Here is a 12,513-nt window from a genome sequence, read left to right on the forward strand (position 1 = left end):
TGTTTCCCTGGATTACTTTGCAGTTATTTCAAGTTTTAGGACATATTGTGAAATTGATATTAGAAATGAATAGGAAAGGAGATGAGGAGTGACTGCCATGATTATACTGTAGACTTAAGAGGCATTAAAGCAGTTTTTCACCAAATCTCATGCAGCAACTGTATTGTTGTAATGCCACCAAATGGCTGGAATATATTACTGCAAGATCCTCTTGAACGTTAAAACAATTCTCCTGAACAATGACTCATTGTATTGCCTGAGCAGATAATATATCAGATAGTATTATCTACTTTTTCAATGACAGTCATACAGTCCCCTATAGTAGGCATAACAGCATACATCTGAGAGTGTGCTATACGGTACACACGAAGTAGGACAGCAGATGGCCGTGAGAGCAGTGGTCTCGGGCCTGACGGGTGACTGATTGGTGGCGGTGTGTGAGCATTTGGTTTCACACTGATTTACACATGGACTAACACCACCCTACTCGATCCCCTCCTGCAACGATCCTTCACTTCACTGCCATCCACTGACTTGTCTGATCCTCCCTTCTGGAAGAGTGTCATCACAGAATATATCTATCCCAAAGAACAGTCTGTTTACAATGATCAAGATACTTAAAAAAAGGATTTATTATGAAAATAATGCACTTTAAAAGAATACACTTACGTGTGAACTGAATGTAATGTTTTGGACACTTAATTGCATGCTAATAGCATTTACATAAAAATGTATTATATTTTCAATTTATATTAAATGCAATTACTGAACTTTAGAGAGTTTAGAGTTTTTTTTTTTTTTTTTTTTTTACTTAAGTAGGACTTAAGTACATAAGATCTTTATATCTAATTTGAATATGACTTTTAATGTTTTTGAAATATGTCTAAAGAGTAATACTGGATGTACTGACAAGCATTTATGATAAATTAAAATAAGCTTTAATGTCATGAAACTATTTAAAAATATTAGCATTGACACATCTGTTGCAATTTTGTACATTTAAAATATATTGACTTTCAATGTAATATCAAATAACACTAATGAAGTACTTTACATGTGCTTTAGCATGTTACACATCAAATTAAGTGCACTTCTTTAAGATTACTAAAACATCATGATTTAAAATGGACTTTAATGTAACACTTTTAATTTTACATTGTTACAAAGTGCACTTTTTAAAAATATACTTAAGTGTGTTAAGAAACAGTCATGAAATTGTCGAGCTTTAAGTACTCTTAAGTGGCCTTTTATTACATTAGTATTAAATGCAAAACAGTTTTTTTTTTTTTAAATACTTGTAAGATTTAAAGTGCAAAACATTTAAGTGCACTTATTTTCACAAGTGTTATAACTTATCATGTTCCCTTTACTGCTCACTGGTGGTTCTTTATTTGACTTGATACTTCAGTCTGCTGCAATTACAGTCTTGTGTTTGCTCTGTTTGGGATCTTGACAGAAGTGACATCTCGTGTCATTTGATATCATGCCTGTGTCGTTCGGTGGCACACTGCCGTCACTCACTGTCACTCCAGCAGAGATGAGGTGACTTGGGTGAAAGAAGCCATTTGCATCCAACCGCGAAAATGATCTATTTTTAACTGCAAGTCAGGGAGGGAACATAATTATTCTAGAAATACAACATGAGACTCAGAAAATAAATAAATAAATAAATAAATAAATAATTATTTTACTGCTTCCTAAAACCTCTTGACCAGTTAAAGACAGAGTTAAATGCCAATTCAGTCACTATTCATTTCAGCTTTAATTTTCATATGCAACAAAGATTATAAAATGAGTGAAATTTAAGTTAATTAAATTTTTTTTTCTTTTCTTGCAGTGAGCTATTAGCCATTGAGAATCATTGAGTTACATTGGATGATTTGTGAATGAATCATTCAGAATAACCTGCTTCACTGAATTAATCTGACTCAAAAGACATAATGCGTTCACTAATCAGACATCACAATTTCTTTCATTAACTCTTATTAATGTGCAAATGAGAGCTCGGGAAAATTATTATTTTCCCAAGCAAAAGTTTCATTCTGTTCGTTTCAGAAGGCTACTTTTATGGGGCTTTTGTGCCTGTTTTGTTTAGTTTGCACATACACAAAAAAAAAAACAATGCAATTAAGAAAAAATCATATAAACTATTATAAATGTTGTTCATTTATTTATTTTTTATTTTATTTATTTATTTATTTTTTTTATAAATTTGATTCGAGTTGATGTTTTAGTTTGTTTGATCTTTTTTTTTTTTTTTAAGTATGCATGTATTTATTTATTCTTGAAGAGTTTTAATTAATTTAGTTGTAGTTATTTTAATACTTCAACTAAACAAAAATTAGAAATATTGCCTTTGGAATTAGTTGAAATAAAAGTAAGGATTTTTTAAAAAAAAGTTTTAGTTAACAATAATACCCCTACTCTGCTCTAACATACATAAAACATATCATATATATAATCATTACAAGGTTACCACACACACCATGGCTTGAAGTGGATATATAGGAAGAGGAAATGCAATTTCAACATTGCAATAAATATTAATGATAAATCAACGGAAATGCCATATTGGCTCTGGCAGGCTGATTCATTCGGCATGGGAACGCTGCCATCATTGCATTCATATGAATAATGCACTGACACTGCAACCGTCCAATTAGCTTCATTTACACTCAACAGATAAATCAAAGTATTAATAATGTTAGCATAAGCAGCCATTGTTTGTTAAAGCTGCTCCACCACACTTTTTGAACTGAACAATAAATAAGATTACTGATGTCATTGGATTTATAATGTCTGGTATATACAACATTAAACTTTATTTTAATAATAATAATAAAAGATTTTGTTTGTAAAATATATCTAGGGAGTGATCGATCCCTATCAATAGTCATGAAGAGGCCAAGCTCAATATGGAAACCTGTAAGTCCACTCATAAGATGACACAATAAAAAATGCCCACTCATATGCATGTGTAGGTTAATAATAGAGGTGATGAGAAACAGACCATATGCTCTGCAGAATCTGAAATAACAACTTGCAGGACAATGTTTGTGGAAGTCAAGCTTCAAGCTCAAAGCAATGACAGACCGTGAGTTAACAGACTCATCTACCAATTAAAAACATGGCAGAAACAAACTGAATCACACAAAGTGATACTCTGTCCACGTGCAGGCTAGTAATGAGCCCAAGACCGTAATGACATTCATTGCTGTCCTTGAAGGTAAACCAGTAAACCAGACTGTAGTCTGAGCAGACTTTCACAATGACAGAAAACCAGCTGCCTTGTAGATTGAAGGGATTTTACTGAACACTTGTAACAGGTTTTTTTTTTTTTTTTTTTTTTTTTGTAACTGTTTTTGCCGTCAAAAACAGCTCTGTAACAGCAAACCGTTTTATTGCATGTCGCTTTAAATGCAAATGAGCTCTGCTGACCCCGCCCCTCTCTTACGAGCCACTCTCTTAGAGACGGTAAACTTTAGCCGAATTCATCGTGAAACTTGCTAATTAGCACTTTATTAGGAAAGGTGATTTACAAAGATCCATTAAAAAAACCTTATACTCACTTCTTCTGTTGGTGAAGCTGGATCACGAATGATTTGTTCGAACAAACATAATCCACTGCATCTTCAGCGGCTCAGATGTCGGGAGTAAATGACGACTGCTATGTACGTTATTACATCCAACAACAGAACACTTTTATATCTAAGGAGCAGAACACCTCAGTCACTTAGGAGTCATTCTTGTCTAAATCTGGCGGACTGATGACAGCTCAGTCAGGGCGGGTCTAAGGTAAAACGTTACTGTCAATCAAACTATCGTGGGAGGGGCCTGGGTCTGTGTGATGTCACACTGACAGGCATCTGAGATCGGCTCGATTTGAGATCAAACATCGGCATGTCGCATCCGATGACCCCTTTAAAACCTAAAGGTGATATTTTGCTTTGTTACATAATATTTCAACATACATATTGTCAGTGAAATTAAATACTATTTCTCAGTTTCTTTTGTTGTTTGTTTCTTTCCTTCAATTTCTTTCTTACAACTGATCATTTTATTTACGACTCAATCAACTGGTTACAATCCTTTATCATTTCAATTTGTCTAAAAAACTTAATGCGTAAAAGTATGCATAATTTATCTAATACACTTAAGTACACAAACTTGACAATTCACTACACTAACCTTTCCCCATCTTAACCTTGTAAAAAATAAATATGCTTAATTGTATTGTGCAAATGTAGTGTACTTTAAATTTCAAAAGTAAAGTTAAAAGTTTAAAAAATATATATTTTTAAAGGTTTTTTTAAACACACACACACACACACACACACACACACACACACACACACACACACACACACACACACACACACACACACACACACACACACACACACACAGTACTTAGTAATAAAAAGTAATAAAAGGCCAAAAAATTTAAACATTCACATTACAGATTCTGTCCCCAATTCTTTGAGGTGAAAAAGCATAAAGAAATCTTCTCTGATCTTACCATCATAGCTCGCCTCTAAAAGTCCAAACTGATCCAGAACCTTAACAAAGACAACAACCACAACCAGCACCGCGATCATCTCGAGTCCCTCAAAGTTCATCATGCTGACGGGGTCAGGTCATGCTGTGACCGCTGACCACGCTGGACACAGAGATCAGCCGTCAGCATCCTTCAAAGCTCCTGCATCTTCTCAGTGAGAACAGATGAGAGGAGAGCCGAGGGGGCGGAGAGCCAAATTAAAGATCAGAAAAAATAAAAACACGGCAGAAGGAGGGACCTGGACAGAAATCAATGAATCATGACAATAAAAGAAAACAGGAGGGAAAATATCAAATGAAAAATATAGACATGGAGGAAAATACGGAGAGAAGCGAAGCCTGATCCTAAGCTCTTAAAGCAGGTGAAATCTCTCTGAAACATCAGTCTCCAGTTATCGTGCTCCTGCAGACAGACAGCGTGCTGCAGATAACACCTGATTGCATGTAGTGAGGTGTCACTGCCGGCCCGTGAAACTCGTCTTCACACATAAACAGCATGTGTCTATCAGAGGAAACACCTCAAGGCTCTGCCACGTACACCATATGTTGTCAAGGAAACAGGTTTTTGTAGCAAATCATTAAAAATGGACTCAACAGGACACAATGACTGTAAAAAAAAAAAAATAAAAATAAAAATAAATAACAATAAAAATAAAGTGTATCTTCAGCATTATATCACATATTATATTTTTACATTAGCTTTTATTTTTTAACTTCAAGTTTTCATTTTTGTTGTATTTGTAGTCATGTTTCATATGTGCTATTTTTATGTTTTTAAGTATTACTGTTAGAGTTTATTTCAGTTTTAGTTGTAGTTACATTTTAATTATTTTTTTTTTTTACAGATAGGAATTTTGCCCTTCAACATAAACTAAATGAAAATTAGAATTGAGATAAGTTTAAGTTCTTCATCTAACATTCATATTTTATTATTACAGCTTTATTTCAATTCCCAAAAATATTTTAATAGTTTTAGTTATAGTCAACAATAATAATAACCCTGATTCAATTACCAAAAATATTTTAATAGTTTTAGTTATAGTCAACAATAATAATAACCCTGTTTTAGTTAATTACAATAATAATAACCCTGATTCAATTCCCAAAAATATTTTAATTGTTTTAGTTATAGTCAACAATAATAATAACCCTGATTAATTTTTTTAGTTTTTTTTAATAGTTTTAGTTATAGTGATTAATTTTAATTAAAATATTTTAATAGTTTTAGTTATAGTCAACAATAATAATAATAAAAAATTTTGTTTAACATTTTTTTCCAATGTTTGTTTTATTTTTATTATTTTAAACATCAAGTTCAATTTTTTTTTTTTTATTTTAGTTTTAGTTTTAGTTAACTTTTTTTCAGATTTTTCATAATTGAATACAAAATTTTTTGTTTTTCATTTTAGCTGTATGTCAATTAACAAAAGTATTCTAATATTTTAAAGTTAATGATAATAACCCATATTTAAATCTGAACACATGATAAAATGTAAAAAAAAAAAAAAAAAATCAAAAATTACAAACTGGCATGAAAGTGTTTTGGTAAACTACAATAAAGAAAGAAAGAAAGAAAGACCATAAAAAAGATAAAGATTTGTATTTGAGGTAGAATTTAAATGGAATGAAATACAAATGATTTCATATAGGAGCTACATGTATAATAATACATATTTTTTTCATGATGAATTCATATTACAAATGTTACCATACTCTCAATATATGAACATCTGTTTTGTGACTGTTTACATTCTCTAAATTGCAGTTGCAATAAATTCTTCTTCCTGCTATTCATTACTGCAATTCATTTTCCAGCACATGGTTTAAATGGGAGCCGATTCTTAAATGCTGAATTTTGTCAAACATTGTTGTGCAAAGCTTATATACAGCATGTTTTGTTTTCTTAATATCATCATTCATCAATCTGATTACTGAGGAGATGTCGAGCGTCTGATTACCATATGGCCTTTTCAAAGCTACAAAATGTTTCTATTGTCTAGACTTTACTTCCTAACTTTGCAGGTATCCCTTATCCATGTGAATGATTTGAACAAGCGGCTCTCGAGGGAAAGTGATTGTTGTGAATGGCTGCTTTTTTCCTCCTAATCACATTATTGTGGAGGATTTGATTAGGACAAGAGGCCTTTTGATTTGTCTGCTAATGAAGGTGTATTGTTTCAATTAAATTACGCTCGCCGCCTCGCACATAATTGCCAGAAATGGCAAGGTCACGGTGTCAGTAAACTGTGATTTATTCATCTTTTCTCTTTTGCACAGCAAGTCCAGAACAAAGGGCTTAAACAGGTCAAATGCCAAACGTTTCCATTTTTAACAAAGAACCCAACAAAGCACAGCACTGGAGGTCATTTTAAAGTCACGTCATCTTGTGGTTCACCTTCCTGAGTGGTTTAAATGTTTATGAAGGTACTGAGCACAGATCTCCAACCACAAACCCTGAAACCTTCCACCTCTATTATGTACATCATGAGAGAAAATTATACAAACATACTTATCATAAACATATTATAATCATCACATGTCTATTCAGGCGCACTACAAACTAGCTTTTAATATTTACAGGACTCATGAAAAGTTCTTGAAGTTGAAGAATTGTTTTTTTTTGTTTTTTTTTTTATGTATGTTTTTCTAGTTTTGATCTGCTTGAAAACATTTCATCATCAAGATATTGCGCTTGTGAAGAGTAAAAACTATTTGCAAGCTTCTTTTGAATTTGGCTATTTCCTCTGTTGTTGAAACAATAACTATAGGAAAAAGCATTTTTGTTAATTGAAATAAAACTGAAATACAATAATGTATGAAAAACTTGTTAAAGTGTTAAAAAAATTAAGTATTAAAATGAATAAAACTGAAATTAAATTAAAGTGAAATATAAATATAAAAACATATTACATAATTAATAAAACTTAAATCAAAATTAAAAAAAAAAAGCTTAATAAATAATACAAATAATACTATATAAGGAAAAGGCATTTTCATTGGAATAACAAAATGTAAATTTTATATAAAAAACTTAAACATTGGCAACTAAAATAAAATATGCTGAATTATTAAATGACTAAAACTAAGACTGGAATTAAAATAAATTAAAACTTTATATAACTAAATTAAAATAAAATAAAAATTAAAAGCTAATTCAAAATATTAATACATACTATAGATATACTATACAAAGTATAAAAAATATAATAGAAACATAACATGAAAAACTTAAACATTGGAAACTGACTGTAATAAAATAAGCTGAATTATTAAAATTACTAAAACAAAACTGGAACTAAAATAAATTAAGCTTTAAGAAATAAAAAAAAACTTACATTTAAAATAAAAAATGTAAAACTCAAATGAATATAAAAAGCTAGTTCGAAATACTAATAAATACTATAAATGACACTATACAAATACTACAGATTACTTGGCAATGAATCACTTGAACCACTTCAAAAATCAGTTTAAATTAAAAGGTCATGAAAATTTAGTGCTCGGAAAAGTAGGGAATTTTTTTAAGAACTAAAACAGTTTAAAAAGCTTTGACACACTATAAAGACTTTTCAATATGAAACATTTTCGTTCATATAAAAATTTCCAACATAGCCAATCATGTGCAGCGAACAGCACAAGCTGAGACTAAAGATTAGCACAACCAGCTTCTGATTGCTCCACGAGCGGCCGATGCATTTAATTACTCCTCCCATTGTGCTCAAGCATGTTACATGTGCATGCATAAAAGAACACACACGGCGCTATTCCATCTTATTCAGCTGGCATTATGATCTCATGAAATACACATCTACAGATCAAGTCGTTTACAAAGTCTTGTGTCCATATAGGAACACAGAAAACAAAGGGATCCATACATAAGCGCGGAGACGGAAGTGTCTTCATAAACACAATATGCCCATGTGTGAATCTTTCATTCACACTACCCTTTCACTTTACACAGGTGAGAAAGAAAGAAACCTGTGTTCCAGACGGACACACACACTCAGAGGATGTCCTGTCTGAGTGATTACGTTAGCGAGCCGCATAAAGGCTGCCATCAGCGCCGTGAGCTATATTTAGAGGGAGCTCAGCTGCTACAAATAAAACGGTAACAGATAGGACTCTAATGGCAGCGGCCGCAAGCAACTACACAGAGGTCATTGCTATGAACAGCACATGATTACGTTTTTTGCAAGTTTCCATCATGAAAAATGCAAGCCTGAAGACTGACAAATGGTTGTAAACATCAGCAGAAGCACGCAAAGTGAATGACATGTTTGGCTGGATCAGTTCATATAGAGATAATTCTCTTTATATATACAGTAGTCAACGTTTGAAGCGGATCAAACAAGTTCATGAAAGTCGCCCTAAGACAAGAACGCATTTTGGTTTTAGGTTTCAGGACAACTTTGATGAAAGGTTTTGATCCACTTCAAATGTTGACTACTGTATATATATATATATGTGTGTGTGTGTGTGTAAGCCATGCATGAAAATGACATGATATTCCCACTACAACCAGTAAATTGCAGCAGAGGTTCACTCATTGGCTCATTTGCCATTTCTACTCTCTAATGTAGTGCTTTTGGATTTATATTTAGACATTATAAAAACATTACTATAACATTTAAAAACCATTAAAAACATAAAAAATCAGTTTAAAAGTTCAGCACTTTTTTGTACTGATGCATCATATGAAGTAGCAACTCACGGGATCTACGGGTACATGAATCAAATAAATAACCCTTTTTTGAATTCAAAACGGCGATTTTCAGCGAAAGTTATAGTTTGCATCTCTCTTAACAATCTCCTCAGTTTCTCTCGAATGCAAATCGAACGCCCATTCACAAATATCCCTGGACTATTTTATTTTTTGAGCGACAGATAATCGGAAATGAACTGATAGCTTATTATAGTTAATCACTTTACCCTCTTAAGCAACGTTATGTTGATTGACTTCATGAGAGAAAAGAAATGATGCTGTAGGTTAAGCTTACAAATCTCTGTTTGTTGACTGTTCTTTTCACCTTTCAGTTCTGCGCCCCTTCCTCTATTCAGTTTGGTCATGTGACTGTGTCTATGACAGTAATGTGGATGAGCTGTAGGTTTGTACTTGCTTGATAATAAAATGCATTTTGAATTTGTTTAAAATGCTAAACAAAATTAAATAAAATGCTTTCTTTCATTATTTTAAAAAACTAAGCTTTTAATTATTTATAATATTTTATTAATAATTCATAGAATGGTTTTGCTATAAAACAAACTTTTAATATATATAAAAAACATACTTTCAATGAACTTTAATTTTGCAAGTTACATGTATTTGCTTGAGTTATTATTGCTTAATCAAAACAACCCAACTGCAGTTTGATTGATATTACTAGGAATGCACAATATATAAAAAAAAAAAAAAAAAAAAAAAAAAACAGCAGACGTTTTTGCAGATTAACTACTTTATCGGCTACTATTAATAGGAACCACTGTTCAATTATTGTGTTAATTACTGGCCAGATTTTATAAGGGCTGCAAGTCTACACACACATTTTGGGTGATATATTTTGGGCAAAAACAGCCACCATTCATCAGTTCGTCAGTTCAAGGCAGATTCAACAAGAGGATATAGCACATATTACCTACAAACCCAAAATAAAAATTAATTATTCATGCTCTGTGGCCCTTAATCAGCTTAGCATTGGATTCTTAACACTTGATGAATGTGCCTGCAACCAGAAAGCCTGCTGGCTGTGGAAAGTAATATCATCAATAATCCAATAATATAGACCATTAGGGAAAACTTTCTTTTATTTATTATTCTTCTTCTTTTTTTTTTTTTATTAACTTCTTATTTACCTACATGCAGGAACTCGGAAATGTGACATACATTTGGGAATGTTTCAAACGAGAGACAGATATAAATAAAACTGAATGAAAAGTGAGCTTTAGAACAGAATTATTCAAATATAAGGAATGTATGTATCTCATATGTGACTGATTATTTTGTGATGTATATACCTGTACGTTGCACACCCACAGCTCTTAAATGGATTCAGAAGATTTAGTGCAACAGGACTTTGCTGCCCTCGAGTGACTAAACAGGGAAGAGCAACATGATTTGTTAACGTGTCAGTTCAGCAAACACAGCAGCTCGGATCAGTCACTGAGAAACATTCAGCTCTGGATAGATTACAAGTCTTATACAGAAGAGTACCTGATTTCTTTCTTACTTTATATACTCAGCATTCTGCTGTAGGTTTGGAAAGCTTCTCAGGCATTCAGTGATGTAAAAAGGACTTAATCCAGCACACAACCGAAAACAACTAGGGCTGTGTTTCCCAAAAGCACCGTAAGCCTAAATTGATCATAGCTCCATTGGTTTCAATGGGTCTACGATGTACTTAAGCTTACGATGCTTTTGGGAAACACAGCTCAGGTGTGATGTGGTCTGCTACAGTAAGTGCTCTACTTGCCTTGTTTCCCACCTGCTGTTCCTGTACATTTTAAGAAAACATGAATACAGTGTTCAGAGTCAATGTGTGTGTGTGTGTGTGTGTGTGTGTGAGAGAGAGAGAGAGAGAGAGAGAGAGAGAGAGAGAGAGAGAGAGAGAGAGAGAGAGAGAGAGAGAGAGAGAGAGAGAGAGAGAGAGAGAGAGAGAGAGAGAGAGAAAACATTACTTTTAAGATCCAAAAGTAGACCTTGGCTATAAAATTAGCTGAGTCTGTAAAGCCAGGTGTCCTCAATCTTATTGTATTTCTCAGATTATTTATAGCAATTATATGTATATATGTGCAGGTGTGTGTGTGTGTGTGTGTGTGTGTGTGTGTGTGTGTGTGTGTGTGTGTGTGTGCTATAAATAATCAGAGAAATTAAAGATTTCTTTAAATACATTAAGCTCTTTCCAACTATAGTGTCACTGTGTCTATTCTTTCTCTCATTGTACTTTGTCTTTAGTATGTAAAAATATCTTGGTTAGAAATTACAATTTTAATGTTGTGCATATAACAGTGGATTTCAATGCTTAAAAGTTGCACTTAAATATGAGATACTGTATGCTATCAGTCATTGCTTATGTTTATTATGAACGATTCTTTTGAAAAAATAGGATATGTTTAAAATTGTTTAATATGTTTAAAAAGGATGGAAGGATCAGGAATATGCCTGAGAAATAATTTGAAAACATCACATGGGAAAGTTCCAGTCTCCAGGGAGCAATTTACAATTTCAGAGACATTATAAATGAACACTTGCATGATTTCTCTGAAGAAACTTGGGAATTGGATCTGGAGAGCGAGTGTGACGCTTTGCTGCGTATGCATAAACATAACAGGGAAGCATAAAACTGATTGGATCTCTAGTTACTTTTCAACATAATTTATAGTTTAAAACATTTAGTGATTAAAGGGCATTTTGGATTATTTAAATAGAGACTGTCGGCACACAAGTGTCACTATACATCAGTATGTGCAACGAAAGGTCAGTTTATATGTCTATAAATACAAGAATGAACTGAACAAAGTCTTGGTGTATTACTGCTCAAATGTCGAACATTTTGTTGAACAAAACTTTTTATTATTATTATTATTCCCCAAAGCTACAACACCTTACAGTACCTTAGCATGCATAGCTACACAAGCGTAACTAAGCCTCTCTATATGTACATGATCGGATACTTTAGTGAGATCACAGTCATTAATCCAGAGCCAAACATGTAATTTATATAGGCCTCTATGAAGAGCCATGGTTAGTTCTGGAATAAAATGCATTTGAAAGTCACATGGGAAAAGAGTGAATTAACACCGGCTTTCAACCAAAGCACTCAAAGGGCTTTTGTCTGTAAGCACAACCCAATTTAAATGTTAATTTAACCACTTCTTTAAACCACTGCATTCTTAGACTGCTTTATAAACATACATACACTGGGTAGTGTTAAGTTAAATAAAGTCATTTACCTTTAGAGT

The 12,513-nt window shown here is 32.7% G+C and overlaps 1 protein-coding gene across 8 annotated transcripts in view; it reads right to left on the reverse strand.

Annotated features, from left to right (window-relative positions):
• kcnip4a (potassium voltage-gated channel interacting protein 4a) overlaps positions 1-12,513 on the reverse strand; it is a 150,537-nt gene that overhangs the window by 41,471 nt on the left and 96,553 nt on the right. The window contains exon 1 of one of the 8 annotated variants that reach the window (XM_042728695.1): positions 4,520-5,112. The exons of the other annotated variants lie outside the window; for them this stretch is intronic. Coding sequence (XP_042584629.1) covers positions 4,520-4,622 — 103 coding nt within the window. The 5' untranslated portion in view covers positions 4,623-5,112. Of the gene's footprint in view, positions 1-4,519; positions 5,113-12,513 lie in introns of those variants that run through there. 8 annotated transcript variants of the gene reach the window in all.

Source organism: Cyprinus carpio, chromosome B7 (genome assembly GCF_018340385.1).
Source record: "Cyprinus carpio isolate SPL01 chromosome B7, ASM1834038v1, whole genome shotgun sequence".
Taxonomy (NCBI): Eukaryota; Metazoa; Chordata; class Actinopteri; order Cypriniformes; family Cyprinidae; genus Cyprinus; species Cyprinus carpio.